Source organism: Fukomys damarensis, unplaced genomic scaffold (genome assembly GCF_012274545.1).
Source record: "Fukomys damarensis isolate Sample0158 unplaced genomic scaffold, DMR_v1.0_HiC HiC_scaffold_29, whole genome shotgun sequence".
Lineage (NCBI taxonomy): Eukaryota > Metazoa > Chordata > Mammalia > Rodentia > Bathyergidae > Fukomys > Fukomys damarensis.
Window position 1 is genome coordinate 9,718,239 of NW_022900941.1, and position 17,737 is coordinate 9,735,975.

The 17,737-nt window shown below is 37.0% G+C and overlaps 1 protein-coding gene across 16 annotated transcripts in view; it reads left to right on the forward strand.

Annotated features, from left to right (window-relative positions):
- Window positions 1-14,209, forward strand: part of CUNH2orf76 (chromosome unknown C2orf76 homolog) — a 67,381-nt gene extending 53,172 nt beyond the window's left edge. For 13 of the 16 annotated variants that reach the window (XM_033757198.1, XM_033757205.1, XM_033757204.1 and 10 more), the window contains 2 exons: window positions 6,017-6,098; window positions 13,959-14,163. In XM_033757198.1, coding sequence (XP_033613089.1) covers window positions 6,017-6,098; window positions 13,959-14,035 — 159 coding nt within the window. In that variant the 3' untranslated portion in view covers window positions 14,036-14,163. The other 3 variants (XR_004514715.1, XM_010632315.3, XM_033757210.1) reach the window with 3 other exon arrangements.
- The last annotated feature ends 3,528 nt before the right edge of the window (window positions 14,210-17,737 follow it).

Here is a 17,737-nt window from a genome sequence, read left to right on the forward strand (position 1 = left end):
TCTGTGGGGCTGTTAGCTTCTCCAGCCAGGCTGCTCAGATTTCTAGCCCAGCTAGAATTTTACTCTTCTGTTAGCCAAAAGGAGAGACTTCCAAATAACTCTTGTATGTTAATGAATTCATTTACAAAAGGCATTTCTTCCATTTCCCTAATTTTGGGGATCTAGAGACTTTCCTAATTGTAATTATCAGATATTCTTAGAAACTGTTTTCTATCACCACAGTAAGAAGACTCTCTGGATACCTGCCCAGCAGACCCTCATATTTGGACAGTGAGCTAAATGCTGAGATGATGAATCCACAGTAGAGTGGAAATAATTACCAGAATATGACTGTGCTTTGGTTATCAAGACATGATATTATGGATTATTATCTGTAATTATGGGTTATAGTTAGTAAGCTGTTTATAGTCAGAATAATTTCTATTAGAAAGATTTCAGTAAAAACTATTCTATCTTGTATTTTCTGTGTTTGGAAACCAGGTAGCTAGGCTTGTTAAAATTATATAAAAGGGGCTGAGGATTTAGCTCACTGGTGCTGCCACCTGCCTTGCAAGCACAAGGACCCGAATTCAATCCCTGGTACCAAAAAAAAAAAAAAAAATTATTTAAAAGGAAGAAATATCATGGAATAAACTTTGTAAGAATGTGCAAGGTCTTTAATGAGAAATTTTATTTTTATTTTAGTTTTAAAAAGAAATTTATTTTGTGGTGCTGGGGATCAAACTGAGAGCCTTGTACATGCTAATGAAGTTCTCTACTACTAAGCTACATGCCAACCCAGAATAAAATTTTTAGAGTGGAAGGGTGTCCTTCCCTACCCCTGCCACAAACGCACTTGAAAACATGAATATAAACTTTATTAATTGTCCAGATTCATTAAAGTAAGCTCCACTTAAGATCTATGCATTTTCATATGTTAAAGCCTACTTTACTTTAACAAAGTAGAACTCTTTATGAGGAATCCAAAATTAAACTTATGTACAAATGCTTAGGATATTTTACCTTTTTTTAAAGACCTCCTATGTAGTTCAGGCTGGACTTAAGCTTGTGAACCTTCTGTCTCTGCCTCCTGAGTGCTTGAATTACAAGTGTGTTCTGCCATGCCTGGTGCTTAGAATATTTTGGAAAGGAATGTGAGATAGCTTGAAGATGCCAGTTCTCTTCTAGTTAACTTATAAATTTAAGGCCACCCCAATAAAATGCTATAAATAGTTTTGGACATAAAGAGGTTGATTATTATATTTATAAATTTAAAAAATTAAGATGTAGGGGCCGGGGAGTTAGCTCAGCGGTTCGGTGGCCTGCCTTGCAAGCGCAAGGACCCGAGTTTAATCCCTGCTACAAAAAAAAACACAAAAAAAATTAAGATGTATTATGTACATATACCAAGTCTTCACAAAGAATGTAAACACAGACTACAATCATGTACTAATAAAAAATAAAATAAAACAATAAAAAATAAGAATAGGAGAATTCTGAAAAATAAATGAGGGCGACTAGGCCTAGCATAATACTAAGACATAGTGCAAACCATACTAATTAAAACAGTGTGGTACTCTAACATGAACTGCTAGTTCAGTGAGACCAACTTAAAAGTCTGGAAGTAAACCCAAATATATATATAGAAATATAGTATGTAGTAAATATGGAGAAAAGATGGAGGATTCAATAAATGGTATTGAAACATCTGGGTAGACATCTAGAAAACAGTTAAGTTGAATCTGTTTCTTTTCCTTTATGCCACAATAAATCCCTATTGGGTTAATGTAAAATTTAAAACCATAGAGGTGAAACAGATTGAATCTAAATTAATAATTTGTTCAAGTTGGGCGATGGTTATAGGGAGGGTTTATTACATTATTTTTATATAAAATTTTGAAATTCTCTACAGTTAAACATTTAAAAATGAAATTCACAAAAACATTTCAGAAAACATGGGATTTAAAAAATAATCTTGGAGCAGAGACAGACTAAATGTGATAGAAAACTGGACAACCAAGGGCCAGGGATTTCGTTCAGTGGTTTTGCTGCCTGCCTTGCAAATGCTAAGGTCCCAAGTTTGATCCCTGGTACCAAAAAGAAAAAAAAAAAAAAAAAAAAAAAAAAAAAAAGAAAAAAAAGAAAAGGAAAACTGTGCAACCAGTTGTAAAAGCGTACATTTTACTTCATTCATTCACTTATTCAATCAAAATGATTAATTTGGGACCTTTTGTTTTGAAGAAATATCATGCCAGATATGGTGGTGGCACATGGCTGTAATTCTAACCTTCTGGGGGCTGGGGCAGGAGTATTGCTAAGTTGGGCTCAGTAAGACCCTGTCTCAAAATAAAAAATTAAAAATGGGCTAGGGATATATTTCAGTACCAAACACACACACACACAAAAGCAAGAGAAAAAAGAAACTATAGGAAGAGTAAAGGAACAAATGAAAAGTAGGGGAAATTTTTCTAACTTCTAGAAAAGACCCAATTTCCTTGGTGTATAAAAATAACTGTAGCTCAAGGTAGTTTGTGTTCATCATCCAGAGACTCTGAGTTTGATCCCTAGCATTGCAGGACAGAAAAAACAAAAATGCAAATCAAGCAGAAATTATGAATAGCTTTACTCAGAATAGATACAGAGTAACTCCACTTAAATTTGGCCATATTCTAGAAATAGAATACGTGGCTAAACAGCTGCATTCCAGTTGGCAAGTGATTCTATGTGCTGTTCAAGGCCAATACCAACTTGAGATTTTCTCTTGTATTTATGATTTCTAACTAGGCTTGTAAATGTCGTTGGAGATTTTGGTCCTCTTTTACACTTTCAGTTTCTCACACCAGAGGAAAAAATCGGTATTTATGCATGTGTGTCCTACTTATTTCACTTAGAGTATGGCCTCAATGTGCATTCATTTAGCTATAAATGTCTCTAATTTATCATTCTTTATGGCTCAGGAGTACTCCATTTTGTAAAAAAAAAAAATTTATTCAGTCACCAGTTGATGGCATTTGTTTCCAAGATTTAGCTATTATGGACTGTGCCACTATAAACATGGGTGTCCATATATCGCTGTGGTATGATGCTTTTAATTCTTTTGGGAAGATACCCAGCAGGAGAATGGCTGGGTCAAATGGAACCTCTAATCCTAGTTTTTTAAGGAATCTCCACATTGATTTCCACAATGGATGCACCAATCTATACCTCCACTAACAGTGGAGAAGGATTCTTTTCTCCCCTGACCCCCAGCCCCGCCAGCATTTGTTATTGGTTGATTCTTTCTGGAGTGAGATGGAATCTCAGTGTTGTTTTCATTTTCATCTCTTGAATGACCAGTAATGTTGAACATTTTTCATATGTTTATTTGCTGCTTCTACTTCTTCATCTGAGAAATGTCTATTCATTTCAGATGCCAGTGGAGAAGGATTCTTTTCTCCCCTGACCCCCAGCCCCGCCAGCATTTGTTATTGGTTGATTCTTTCTGGAGTGAGATGGAATCTCAGTGTTGTTTTCATTTTCATCTCTTGAATGACCAGTAATGTTGAACATTTTTCATATGTTTATTTGCTGCTTCTACTTCTTCATCTGAGAAATGTCTATTCATTTCAGATGCCCACTTTTGGATTGAGTCTTTATATTTTTGACGCTAGTTCACATGTGACTGAGGTTTTGTTCATAAAGTCTTTTCCTATGACAATGTCTTCAAGAGTTCTACCTAGCCTATCTTCTAGCAGGTTTAGTATTTCTGTTTTAATATGTAGATCTTTGATACATTTTGACTTTAGTTTGGTGCATGGTGAAAGATGCAGGTCTAGTTTTAATCTTTGGCAAGTTGAAACCCAGTTTTTCCAGAACCATTTATTAAAGAGGCTGTCTTTCCTCCATTGAGGATGCTTGGCTTCTTTGTCAAAGATGAGGTGGCTGAGTATGTCTGGAGTTATTTCTGCATCTTCTTGTAACTTGTTCCATTCATCCTCAGGTCTGTTTCTTTGCCAGTAGCATGCTGTTTTTATCACAGTAGCTTTGTGGTATAGTTTCAAGTTGGGAATTATGGTATCCCCTGCCTTATATAAATGAGGACCAAAATGTATAATAGATAATGTGAAATACGAAGAAATGGTTCAAAGGTGAAGGGGAGCTAGGGATTAGGGTGTGCAAAAGGAAAGAGAGAAAAGAAAACAATAAGAAAAAATGGAAGCAAAGCTTTTGTAAATAGGGAGAGATGGGGGAATGCGGGGGAGGGAAGAGGAATAGGAAGAAACAAGAACCAAGATATATCACATACAGGTACAAATTCCCAGTGATGAGTGGGATCATAACGTATACCTAAAGTGTACCTATAAACTTAATGAATTAAAGAAAAGGCACAAATGATAAATATTGCATTTCACTCATGCGGGAAATCTAATAAGGTAGATCTCATAGCAGTTGAGAGTTAAATGAGAGTAACCAGAGCCTGGGAAGAGTAGTAAGGAAAGGTTGGTCATTGAATACTGAGTAATAATTTATAGTTAGATAGGAGTAATGATAATGTACTGTGTATTTTGAAAAAAAAAAAACTAAAATCATTTTGAGTATTTTTGATAGAGAAAACTTTTTTAAATAGTCTGAAATAAAGAAGTTAAGATGAAAGGAATCTCACCAGTCCTGCTTTCCTAACTCTGACCCCCACTCTTGTGGGCTGGAATAGCTAAAGATAAACATTCTGAAAGAAAATGCTACATTTGGGTTAACACTGAACTGTCTTGTGACTGTGATTTGTGACGGGAACTGTGGGAACTAGAATGTCTTGTCACCTAAAATGAGGTCATGGTTGTAATACTCCTATGAAAGACAGATTGTAACCCAGCCCAGGGTCGGTCATTTGGCACAGCCTTTGGTGCAGGCCGACCCTTTGCTACCAAAGTAAACGTTTTTTTGTTTTACCCACTTCCATGTCATTTACTTCTGTGTGTCATGTACCACTTTCTTCCGCAACATTTTCACTACAAAGAAATGATAAATATTTTAGGAATTGGATACATTTACCCTGAATTGAGCATTATACAAAGTATACAGGTATTGGAGTAAATACGTGCAATTTTATGCATCAATTAATACTATTTATCCTAAAAATGTCATTGGAGAGCAAACTCATCTATGCCCACTTCAAATTGCATGGAAAAGTATTACAGTTAATATGACATGGGACCAGATCCTTGCTCACTTGGGTAAAGGTTTTAAGTAGTGGTACCTCGGTTCACAAACAAGAACCAAATCAAATCCGTTGGTTAGGTTCAATGTTGACCTTCTGTGGAAATTTGATTCAGTTCTCATCCAATTCAGTTTGCAACTAGAATCATGGAAAGAATAAGTTCATGAACCGAGGTACCACTGTATATGTAGACTTTAGGCCATTTGAGATAAAATTACTTCTCTCAGAAGTCAGACTGGCCAGAGCTTGACCTCAGCTCCATCGCTGAGTAGCCACATACTCTGGGCCTCTACATTCACCTTTCCCTTTGCTCGTGGACTGTTGAGCTGATGCCGTGTGAAGATGGTGATGATAGCATCACCAGAACAGTGCCAGCCAACACAGGGGGCTGCCGTATGCACTGAGAGTTTATAGCTTCACCTCACATCTCATCTCAAGGAGATGAGGAAGATGATTTTGTCCCCCTTTTCTAGAGATGAGGAAACTGAGCCTTAGAGAGGTTTTGCAGCTTGTTGAGGACCCACAGCTGGGTCGTGAGGTAGCCTAAATTTGAACCCAGGTGTAACTCAAAAGCCATGCGCACACTACCAAGTCCACACTGGCTATCTGCTCCCTTCTGTTTTTTTGGTACCAGGGATCAAAATTGGGACCTTGTGCTTGTGATGCAGGTGGCAGCACCACTGAGTTAAATCCCTGCTCTGCTCCCTTCTCATCACCATAGTGGGAGTGGAGTGTGACTTTGATTGTTGCTTAAACTCCAGGTAATAACTTCCCGTCTTTGAGAATTCTTACCAAATGTAAAAGCCATATCAGTATTGATAAAATGAAGATCTTTCTTTTTAGACAAATGAACTCGTATTGAGTTTGGAGAATGACGAGAAACTTCTGCTGAAAGAAGACAGCACTCTGAAAGCTGCAGGAGTTGGTGAGCAGGGGCTGTGTATGGCTGGAGGACACTCGTTTTCCTGGCCTGTGTGGTGAAGCCTGGCTGACTGCATTTGGGCAATTCTCTTCAAGGCAACTCTCTCCGTGTTGCTCCTTGCACGGCCCCTCACGTCAGGTCTGATCATTTGACCAAGGACAGTGGATATTTACTGTCCAGATAAGCAGAATGCAAATACCTCTTTTCAGAAAGTTTGCTCAGAAATCTGCTGAGGGTCATTTTATTTGATTAACAGGTTATTAGTACCACGTCTCCTTACTCTCATCTGAGCCAAAGTGGACCTAGTAGAACTAATGTAGAATAATGAAATGAGACGTTGTTCGTACAGCGTGCAGGGTGGTGTCTGATAGTCATCTAAGTCACTCAGGGCCAACTAGTGCATGGGATTTAAAACAGCAGCCTCGTTCTGCAGTTGAGTAGTTGCCCAGTTTAACCTTTCAACCTGGAATATGCATATAGTTCTATTTTAAAGTAATGCTCTGTGGCATGTCTTAACGCCCATTAGGTGTCACTGTTATTCTACTTATATGTTCACCTAAAGATGATCCAGCAATAAAAGAGTGAAGGTTATTAGCAGGGAAGTCTGAGCAGTTAAGGACTCTGAGCCTTTGACTTAGCTCCGTGGCCAGGGACCGTAATGGATTCTCCTGATGACGCTTCCTCGTAATTCTCTATGCACGCTGGCTAAGCAGCATCCAAAGAGAGGGCTGTATTGGGAGCCATACATTTCTGACTGGTATTCTGTTGAGTTATTCAATTGCATATGTCAAGAATTCGCTTGTGAATGATTCATGCTGCTTATGTGAATTCCTGACACGAACTTTTCTGTGTAAATAGGATTTTAGATAGCAGGTGATAAATTTTAGATTTTCTTTTTTTGTGTGTGTAAAAGTCAATTTTTTGGTAGAATTAGTACCTTTCATAAGATTGATTGCTATTTGAAAAGCACTTTTAACTTGGTATTTTTCTCTTCAAATGCTATTATTGTGACCTGTGTTGAGACCCATGACCTCTGGAGGGTACCCTGCTTGTTGTTAAAGTGTGAAGCTATAATGAAAATCAGGACTGATAGAGATGTGGGAACTGACAGCTCTATGAAAAGACTGGATAACCCCAAAACTAAAACAAACATAAGATTTTACAAGGTGATAAAATTGATGTCTGAGATAAATGGGAAAAGAATAAATTAGCCAGTGAATTACACTGGCTCATTGTCAAAGCATCAGAAAAATAAATTTTAAATCTTTATCTCACACTTTATTCCAAAATAAATGCTGTGTGGATTAAGTATTATAATGTAAAAAAAAATCTTAAGAAAGTGTAACTCAGTGATTTCATAATCTTGGCAGAAGAGCTTTTGAAGTATGACCTCAAAGGTAGAGACCATAAAAGGGGAAAATGATTAATTTCAATGTATAAAAACCAAAAAATATAAACAGTGAAAGGGGAGTTAACTATGAAAAAATATTTGCAGCATACATGGCTGATAAAAATTATTAGACTGGCTCTGTAAAGGTCTCTTCTTGTAATTCTATTAAAAGTAAATTCTTTCAAAAGGAATATTTATATATAAAAAATAGTTCCACCTTATTAGTAGCAAGAGAGATACATTAAAATAGACTCTAGTTTTACATAGTGTCGTCTCATGGTTGAGAAGTACAGCCCAGATACCTGTGCTTAGGTCAGAACCTGATTCTTCTCTTACTGTCTGCGACTTCAGCAAGCAGCAGTGGGTTCAAGATGAACAGTCATGAGGAGGTAGAAGTGCAGGGTAGTTCATGGGTAGGGAAACAGATATTCTTTGTACCACTGTTGGGAATGTGTCTTTCCCCTAATGCCCTGGAGGTCAGACCTAACTCTCTGTTGTATTTATTCTGAAGCTAGCAGAAGCATCTGCTCAGCTTGTGAGATGGTGTACCTTTAGAGGGGTGGATTCTTATTCATGCTTACCTTTCCTGTTTGCCAATCCCTGACATAGAGCTTTACTTACTTCATGGAAATATAATATATTGTGTGATAGCATTATCATTTAAGTGCATATATTAACGTGTTTGTATGTGGAGGTAAGATTGTATACCAAATTATAAAAATGTTTTCTTGGGGTGTTGGCATTACCAGTAATTGTTTTATTTCCTTTCTATTTTATTTTTTATGAAAATAGGAATAAGAAGGTTATCACAAGAGTTGAGTAAAAGAATGAAGATCCCAGGGACAGTGCACATAAAATATCCTTAGACCATTTTGGAGAAGACAGTTGGCAAATATTTTGAATTTCCTGAAACCAAGTTGTTGGTACTTTGTCACTAATTTCAGGCTGATTTATATTACAAGCCAGCTAGAAAGGCAAGAATCACATGTTTTAAGGCTGTCAGACTTCCACCAGAATCAGATGCTTTCAGCAGGTTCTACGCTTGCCTCCGGGTGGTACAGGATCTGCACACTCCCCACTAGTCCCTGGGAGGGCTGCGGCTCGGCCACATGCAATTTCAGTCCATGTTGTGCAGTTTTGTCTTTGTTTCTCCGAGCAGAGCCAATCTTCCTGCAAATGAGCCAGAGCTGTACCTGGGAAACAGATGTAAGGGTCTGCAGAGAACCACATAAAATGCTACGGGAGAGTTGAGTTGTAAAAGTGATACTTGAAGTGTGTGATTTTTCCTAGGGAATTTTCCCTCCTTCTGTGCTGGTTAGGTTTTTAAGAGATTTAACAGAAAAATTCGAAGTCATCATTCTGTCCTTTCTTACCACTTGATCTTGCTGCAGAGCTGTCACTCTGCTATCACAGCCAGTTGCCATGGGAATACTGCCAGTGTAACAAATTTATCACTGTGACTTTTCTGAGGGAGCCATGAAAGGAAAAGAAAGGCTGGGTGGGAGAAATTAAGGCAAAACCTTGTTTGAAGATTCCTTTTCATACAGAGTGGTTCTCCAGTTCATACTCTGGCCTTTTATCTGCACTGCCAATTTTCAGGGTTTCTACCCCTGTCGTCAGTACACATTTTTGCTGTGGACTTAGTGCTAAAATATGTAAATAAACCAGGTTTGTTTTCTGGAAGGAAGAAGAGAGTTTTACATAAAACTTGAAGTTATTTATGATTTAAATGGGTTTTAAAAATTTCATTTTTAATAATTATAGATTTATGGACTAATTCTCCCACGTAATACTTTGGCATATAAGCTTTTGTTTGTTTTAGTCTTTTATATTTTGGCTCTTTCATTTTGCTGTATTCTACTGTTAGCTCTTGAATGTCCTCTGGTTTAAAAAAGAAGCTGGCAGAGTAACCTCTAAAGCTAGTTATGTTTTACTGGAAATATTTTAAAACAATTACAGTGGACCAAACAGTAAGTGCTTGTCTGAGGGAAGAGTTCTCACCGACCCTGGTCCTGTGATAATCCCAGAACTCCTGTGTGCTTCGCTTTTATTTCGCTTGTTGCTTCTGTCATTGGACCCTGCCAGCACCTGGGCTGCACTCGCATCTCTTGGTTATTCCTACCTCCAGCTCGTGCTGTCGGATTGCTCGCTCCCACTTTATCGGGGTTGTGTCTCCAGTTGTTTTTCCTTAAGGTTTGGATCCTTTCCGCCCATCTAAGGGCATGCACATTTTCTTCCTTCGACAGAGTGTCACGGTGCTGCCGGCATCCACATCGGTGCCGTCTGGTGCCAGTGACATAGGTGTTACACTGGGAAATCAAATGGTTCCAGAAGCCTGAGTGCCTCTTCATAGATTTTTGGTTCCTTATTATTATTAACTTCTTTTTGCAATTTTATTTTTTACATTTAAAGTTACTAATTTTGAGACATAATTGAAAATATTAAAATGTGCTATTTTGATACACATGTACAGTGTAGTCTACATCAGGGTAGTTAGCGTATCAGTCACTTTAAACATTTATCATTCCCTTATGTTGAGAACATTCAAAATCCTTTCTTACAGCCATTTTGAAATACATGGCAGATTATTGTTAACTGTAGTCCAGCTACTCTTCTTCAGACACTAGAATTTATTCCTCCTGATTTTTTTACCAACTGACTAATCTCTCCCTGATGTACCCCATCTCCTGTCCCAGTAACCCTTATTTTACTAATTCTAAAACTTTTATAGCATCCACTTATAAGAACATGCACTGTTGTCATTTTCTGTCCCACTTATTTCTCTGAACATAACGTCCTCCAGTTCCATCCATGTGACTTCAAATGACAGTATTTCCCCCTTTAATTGGCTGAGTAATACTCCATGAGGGTATGGTTGTTCTTTTCTTCTTTCTATTTGCTGTATGGAAATTACAGGTTTGTGCTCCTTTTCGGATAGGTTGGATTGTGCACTGTTTTCTTCAAGCTGTAGTTTGACATCTTCTCTACCAGCTGATGCAAAGCAGACGTTGAAGTGTGACATGCAAAGCACCTCTTTGTTGGATGGTGACCTCCTTTGGCAAAAACTTAGAAATAGATCTGAGCTGTGAGCATGGCTTTGAATGATTTTTAGATTAGTTTTGCAAAACTTGGGAGGTTAGATAGGGTAAATTCTTGGAGCAAGAGAGGGGATAAACTTTGTTCTCTTGGCCTCAGCTTGCCCCGTCAACTGCCCCACCCCCATCGGGTATTTTTATTTTTTAATCTGTCGTCATTGCCACATGATAGGTTGCCCTGATGGAATCGCAAAACCTCTGCATGTTTTGGTCTCTCTCTTCCAGACAACAGGCGTGGTGCTTTGTATCACTTTGGTGCTGACTTACACAAGGCTAGGGATATAGAAAGTGTATGAGGGATCTTCATCAATAGATGAGTTTGAGATAGGTTAGGTGAGGAATTTAAATACATGAATTTCATTTTCTGGGGTTTTACATTTAAACTTGGCTTTTTTCTTATTTTTTTGTATTTAAAGACATCATTGGGCTGGGGATTTAGCTCAGTGGTTCTGCTGCCTGCCTCACAAACACAAGGTCCGAAGTTCTATCCCTGGTACCAAAAAAAAAAAAAAGACATCATTAGTATTTTCCTCTTAGAGTGTGTATGTGCAGTATGGTGGCATATGTATACTGTCATCCCAGCACTCTGGGAGGCGAGGCAGGAGGATCACAAGATTGAGCCTAGCTTGGACAGTTTAGCAGCTTAGTGTGGGACCTTGTCTCAAAATAAAAATTAAAAAAAGAACTGGGGATATAGCTCAGTGGAAAGGCCCTATTTTCAGTCCCTAGTACCACACAAGGAAAAAGGTGTGTGTGTGTGTGTGTGTGTGTGTGTGTGTGTATGTCCTGTTATGAAGCATTATAAAATTATTAATTTTATATCCAAGCTTTTCTTGGCTTGTATTCATTCATTAAACTGGAACATCAGTATTAAAATGATCCACAAATGTATTTGGAGGGCTTTTACTTGATTCCATTTGATAGTAAAACGAAGAGATGAAGTGGCAGTGTATTTATTGGATTTTAGATTGCACATTCATTTCAGATTCCCATGCCAAGGCCCTGTGCACCTGACTGCACTGCTGCCTGCAGCACATTTAATTTAAAAGCAGGTGCCTTCGGGGACCAGCACGAGCTGCCTTCCTGAGGGTCCTTCCCCAGCCGTTTGTAAAGGAGCCACTTAAATAGAATCCTGAAGCAGGAGTGTAAGAGATAATGATGTAAAGGATGATTATAAGAAGGTCTTAGAAATCATTTGTTATTTTTTTCCACTTAAATCAGCAAATCAATTTGCACTGTAAATTCACAAAATCATTCTCTCAAACATTTTCAACAGAAGTTTACAGATTTTTAAGAAACATTACTCCTTTTGAGACTGCTAAAGTTTAACATCCACTATAAATGTTAAGGGTAACAAGTAATTTATGTATTTTTCAATTTCAGGATGAACAGTTTTTTTTATCAACTTGAAGTATTTGACTTTAACCTATTTGTCAAACCAGTTTTCCTGGAAAAAAAAAATTGAATCACCTGAAAATAAAATCTTTACCCCAGATTATTTCATTTTGAGCCTAGGAGAGATGGCATCAGTACTCTATAAATAATGAGTTGCTCTCTAAGTTAATTAGGCCTGAGAGAACCAGCTTGTCCAACAAACCTGCTCTGCTGGTGCTTGCTGTCCATCGCTTTATTCTGAGCCTGCTCCTCCTATACTGAGGGGCTGTGTGGCGTATTAGTCTCTCAAAAGGGGTACGGGTAAATGTCAACTGCAATAAGAAAAAATTTTAATTACATCCAGCATGGCTGCGCACTGGGTGGGCCATGACTTTGTAAGTTCTGTATGTAAATAGCACATCGCAGATAGAGCCTTGCTCTGAGTGTTAAGAACAGCATGCCTTTTGCCCTTCCTCCATTAGAAAGATAGTTAGAATCACTTATAAATTATCTGGGTCTGCCTCTGAGCATGTTTCTCCTCAAAAAGAAAACCCCGGGAGGCTTCTGTTGAAAGGACAGATCTCAGAGTATCTTATCTTTGAGTAACTAGTTTTCTGAAGCCCCCTTTTTTTGACGTTACTGATTCCACTGTCAGCCTCATACCCATTTTTTGAAATGCTATTTCTTGACAATTTTGACTGTGTATTAACCTACTGCTTACTCAGGGTACCTCCATTTACAGCCCCTCCTTGTTGATTCCCAGTTTCTCTGCTGTGTCCCCTGCCCCAGAGGCTTGTGTGATGAGAGCTTGTAATCTTGATTTTCTTCTATTCATATTAAATTTAATCTTGTCTAAGACATAGTAGGACAGAGGGAGGACCTGCTAATGTGAATGGTTTTATTTCTTCTTTCCACATTTATTTTTTGTAGTGAAATTGTTGGCTTACGATGGAGAGATATTAGGAACAGCTACAGCATTTTTAATAAATGTCATGCTAATCACTTTAATTTTATTCTTTTATGATAAATTCTAATGATGAGATTAGAGCTGTAAACTGAGACACCAGCAGTAATCCTTGGCACCCTTCTTATTATCCTATTTATTTGGCTTGAAGAGTTGTATTTGTCTATTCTTAGAGTATATGTTAATTGAGTACTCGGTATTCATTACAAATAATCTTGTCTGTTTTCTTGTGGAGATTTCGAGAAGGCCCTTTTGCTCTCTCTGTAAAAGCCAAGTAGACTATTAACTTCTGGTTTAATTTAAGAAACCAATGTGGACTTGTTGGCACAACACCTTAAAGAACTGCATGTTTAATAATTGGAAGGCTTTCCATCAGATTTGTATCCAGTCTGAATTAATAATGTTGCTGACTTATTGTTTTAGAAGACAGAGTCCTTGACCTGCTAGGTTGAAAGAATTGTGGCTGCTCTGAACCTTTGTGGGTCCTTTAGCTGTGCCAGGTCCCCTGTGAATAATTAGAGGTGTTTGAAGGTATTGCAGTAGAAGCCAATTTGTGTCTTTCACTTTGCATATTGTTGAAGCCTCATGAATTAATCATAAGCAGGGCAAAAAATTAACTTCTTCAGACACATATTTTGATGGGTCATGAGGGAGAATGTAAAGTGATCTGTAAAATATTCTACTGATCCTCTAAGTATTAAATTATTATGCCTACAGGCTAATTTCAAGGGGGGAAAGAGTTCTCCCGATTGCAGGAACTGAGTAGCATATTTGAAAAAAAAATCAGTTTGTTAGTTTCTAGGACTGCAAAGATGACAGTAAATGAGCAATTCTGTGATTTCCTGAAAATCGTAACTCTTATGTTAACTCTTGATTCTAACTTTGGGAGTTTTTCATTTAATCATTATTTGTTGATTAGGTGAAATATATTGTGCAACAAATAACCCATCCCTTTCAAACCAAAGTTATGTGGATTTCCAGCCTTATTTAAATACGAATATTAAAATATTAACATATTTTTTCCATCTTCGGTTTTTCAGCCAGTGAAACTGAGATTGCATTCTTCTGTGAAGAAGATTATAAGAACTACAAAGCTAATCCCATTTCGTCCTGGTGATGGTGTCTCAAGAGCTTCCTTTCTGCATACCTGTAGTGTAAGCTCTTTATTCCACTAGTGAGTTTTTGAAATTGACAAATGCATCTTAAAAATTAATCCCCAGTGCTACTATTTGAGCTAAATCTGGTGATTTTTTTCTCTGCAGGGTCCTCCCTTCCTTCCTTGTTGGAAAATAATATAAGAAAAATATTTTTTAAATTTAATAAATGTTTATTCAAAATCTTATTTTGTTTTTTTCATTAGGGTTTATTTTTGGGATTTACATATTGAGTTATTTTAAAAGATAAGTCCCAGGTCAGTTGTTTAGCTTGCCTTTTTTTCTATAGTTTGTAATTAGAGCAACTGTTACTGTCTTTGGTTGTCAGAGATTATTAGGTCTGTGAGGACCATCTTTTAGCTCAGGAAGTATGTGATGTACACCTCCATAGTGTGATATTAAATGGTATTTATTTTGGGGAGGTCTTAAGATGTGAGAGAGTTCCTTTTCTTTCAGTATTATAGCAAATAACATTGCTGAAAAAAATATTTTTCTAACATGTATTTCCTGACTTTTATTATTGCACACTATAATAAAACCAAACTTATTTATTTGGAGAGAGGAGGCAGCTGGCTATTTGTACTTTTAGGAGAAAATTGTTTGTGGAGAACAAGTCTGCATCCTGGAAGACATATTTCTTTTAAAAAATAACATAATGCTTCTGGTTCCTTAGAGCAGCTGATGACTAAGGCCTGAGCAGGGTCATTTCAGTGGGGCCTCTTAGCCCATGTGGGTCTAATCTAAACCTCTGGCGAGGTCAATTGGCTCCATTTACCCTGAAGTTGACAGTAGGCTTCACTGTGCTAGTGTCTTACTTAAGAACCTCCCTTGTTAAAATGAGCTTTGAAAGTCTGATTGACATGATTAGAAGCAGCTTTGCTTTGTTGAAAGATTGAACAGAATCTTCTTTAAAACAGAAATTCTATTTATTTCATTCATTGTTTGATTCCTTACACAAAGTGTTAAATATATAGATGGCCTAAGATATAATCTTTGCCTCAATGAGTGGGGAAGATATAGAAGCAAGTGATTTTGATAGAACAGCAGTAAAAACTGCTCTGGGAACATTGGCAATGGGTAATTAATTCTATATGGGATTTTAAAATTTTTTGTTTTTGTTTTTATCATTATTATTATTATTTTATGTTTTGGGGTACTGGGGCTCATACTTGGGAACTTGAGCTTGCAAGGTAGGAGGCAGCACCGCTGAGTCAACTCCCCAACCCAGGATTTTTATTTTTTAAGAAGTAGTAGTTAAGTTATATCTTCAAAGATTGAACAGACATTTTTTGCTTAGAAGAAATGAAAGGCTTCCTGGAAGAGGGATGAACAGAAACACGGAAACAAAGCTCTTGGAAGGAGCTTGGGGTTTCTATAGAAAGCTCAGATTTCCATGCACTGGATGTAAAGTACAAGAACAACACAGGAAGCCAAAGTCAAAAAAGTTGGTTGAGCTTGGCCTTGTGGGTCACACAGAAAACTTTGGAGCCAGGGGCAAGATTTAAGCGGTTTTAATTGCACAATTCCATTTTTATTTTAGAAAGTGAGCTTTGTTGGCCATGTCAGGAGAGGGAAAAGAGTACAAGATGGTTGTCATAGATAAGGTGAAGACTGGCAGGCCTGGCCTGGCCCAGACACAGGGGAAGCTGCGGAGAGGATATGATACCGAGAGTGTTTGCAAGAGCAAATATGGTGGCGAGTGCTTTACATGTGTTATCGCATTTACCTTTGACTACAGCTTTTCACACTTGAGAGTAAGTAGTCTGTGTACAGATGAGGAAATTAAGGGCTGGATGACTGGAGTGAAATTTTGCCTTAAAATTCTTAGTGCTTGTTCCATCTCATCACCTCCTACCAAGAGACATGAGGTAGAATGATTGGTAGAGTGTTTGGAACTTGGTGCGGACATTGTAGGGAGGGCAGAGAGGACAACTGCATCGGGTCCTGTGGGAGTGAATGGCTGCAGTGATGGTGGCAGCGTTGATCTACATAGGGATACAGTAAGTAGCCTGGGTTAAAACATACCCTTTTTGTTCATTTGGCACACATTCAATTTATATACAAGCTTTTCTTTTTATATAGAATGAGCATGTCTTGTATATTTTCTTTGTAACAAATACTAAAATCTGTATATAATACCTTTTGGAGGTATATTTTCCTTATGAAAGTTATATATGAGCTATTTTCCTATATAAAAACAGGTTTAAAATAAAAAACAAAAATGTATGGTGATTAAAAAGAACTTTTACCGGGACTGGAAGATTGGTTCAAGATGAGAAAACCCCTCTATCTAACTAACAAACTCTATAGACTAAAGAAGGAAAAAGTATTTATCTCAGTAAATGCCAAAAAAATTTGATGATATTTGTCTCTTTGTGTGTTTAAAAATCAGCAGTGGGTAGAAGTTTCTTTAACTTGATGAAGAGTAGTCACAAGTATTAAATCTATTAGATGTGGGTGAAAGTAGGATAATCCGCACTGTTGAAACTATTCAGCATTGTTCTGCAGGTCTCACTGTAGCAAATATAATATGTAAAGTAATAAGAACCACAGATGTGAAAAGATGCACATCCTTTTTTTTTTTTTTTTTTTTTTTTTTTTTTTTTTTTTTTTTTTTTTTTTTTTTTTTTTTTTTTTTTTTTTTTTGGTACCAGGGATTGAACTCGGGTTCCTGCGTGCTTGCAAGGCAGGCAGTGGAAACACTGAACTAAATGCCCGGCCACATCCTTATTTTTAAGAAAGATATTGAAAAGGAAAAAGACAAAAATTTCAGACAACATGACTGCAAGAGAATCTAGTGATAAATTAGAACTAGGAGACTTCAGGAGTGGTAGATAATTAACCTAAAATGAATTGTCCACAAAAGCTATAAATTGTTATTAGAAGGTTATAAAAAGGCCCAAGAAGAGAGAGAGATTACGTGTTCATAGATAGGAAATACAGAGTTATAAAGATGTAGAATTGTACCTAATTTAAAATTTAGCGCAATCTCAATGAAAACCCCAAAGGAAATTTATTATAGAATTTGAAAAAATGGATTTTAAAGTTCATTTGGAAAGATAAATGTGCAGTAATAGCCAAGATCAATTTGGAAAATGAATAGCAGGGTAAGGGAGGGACAGGGGTTGCCTGCCAAATATCAAAATAAAATTTAAATTTGTAGGAATCAAAATAGCTTGGTAATGACACAGGATGGAGAAAAAAAATCAGTGGAATATAGAAACTGACCAATATATTTAGAATCAATATATAATGTATTTGTAATCAGTGGAGAAAATAGACATTTAGCATATGGCTAGGCATTAAAAGGTGATTTTCCACATAATAAACATATTTTGAGGGAAAAAAATAATTAGGGGACCTAATCATTCACTAAAAATTTATATGGGTTTAATAATCATGAAAAATGATAAGCTTATTTGAAAATATGGACTATGTTTATGACCTTAAAGGAGAGACTCCTTCTTGCTGCATGGAATATGAATGCTGTAATTTACCAAATTTGATGTATGTACATGAGAAACAAAAGTTGAAAGACCACTTACAACTGGGAGAAACTACTGGCACATATAAAACAAATAAACAGTTAGTTTCTAGAATATGTAAAGAACTCTTACAAATCATTGAGAAAAGGACAAACATACAACAAAAAAAATGGATACATT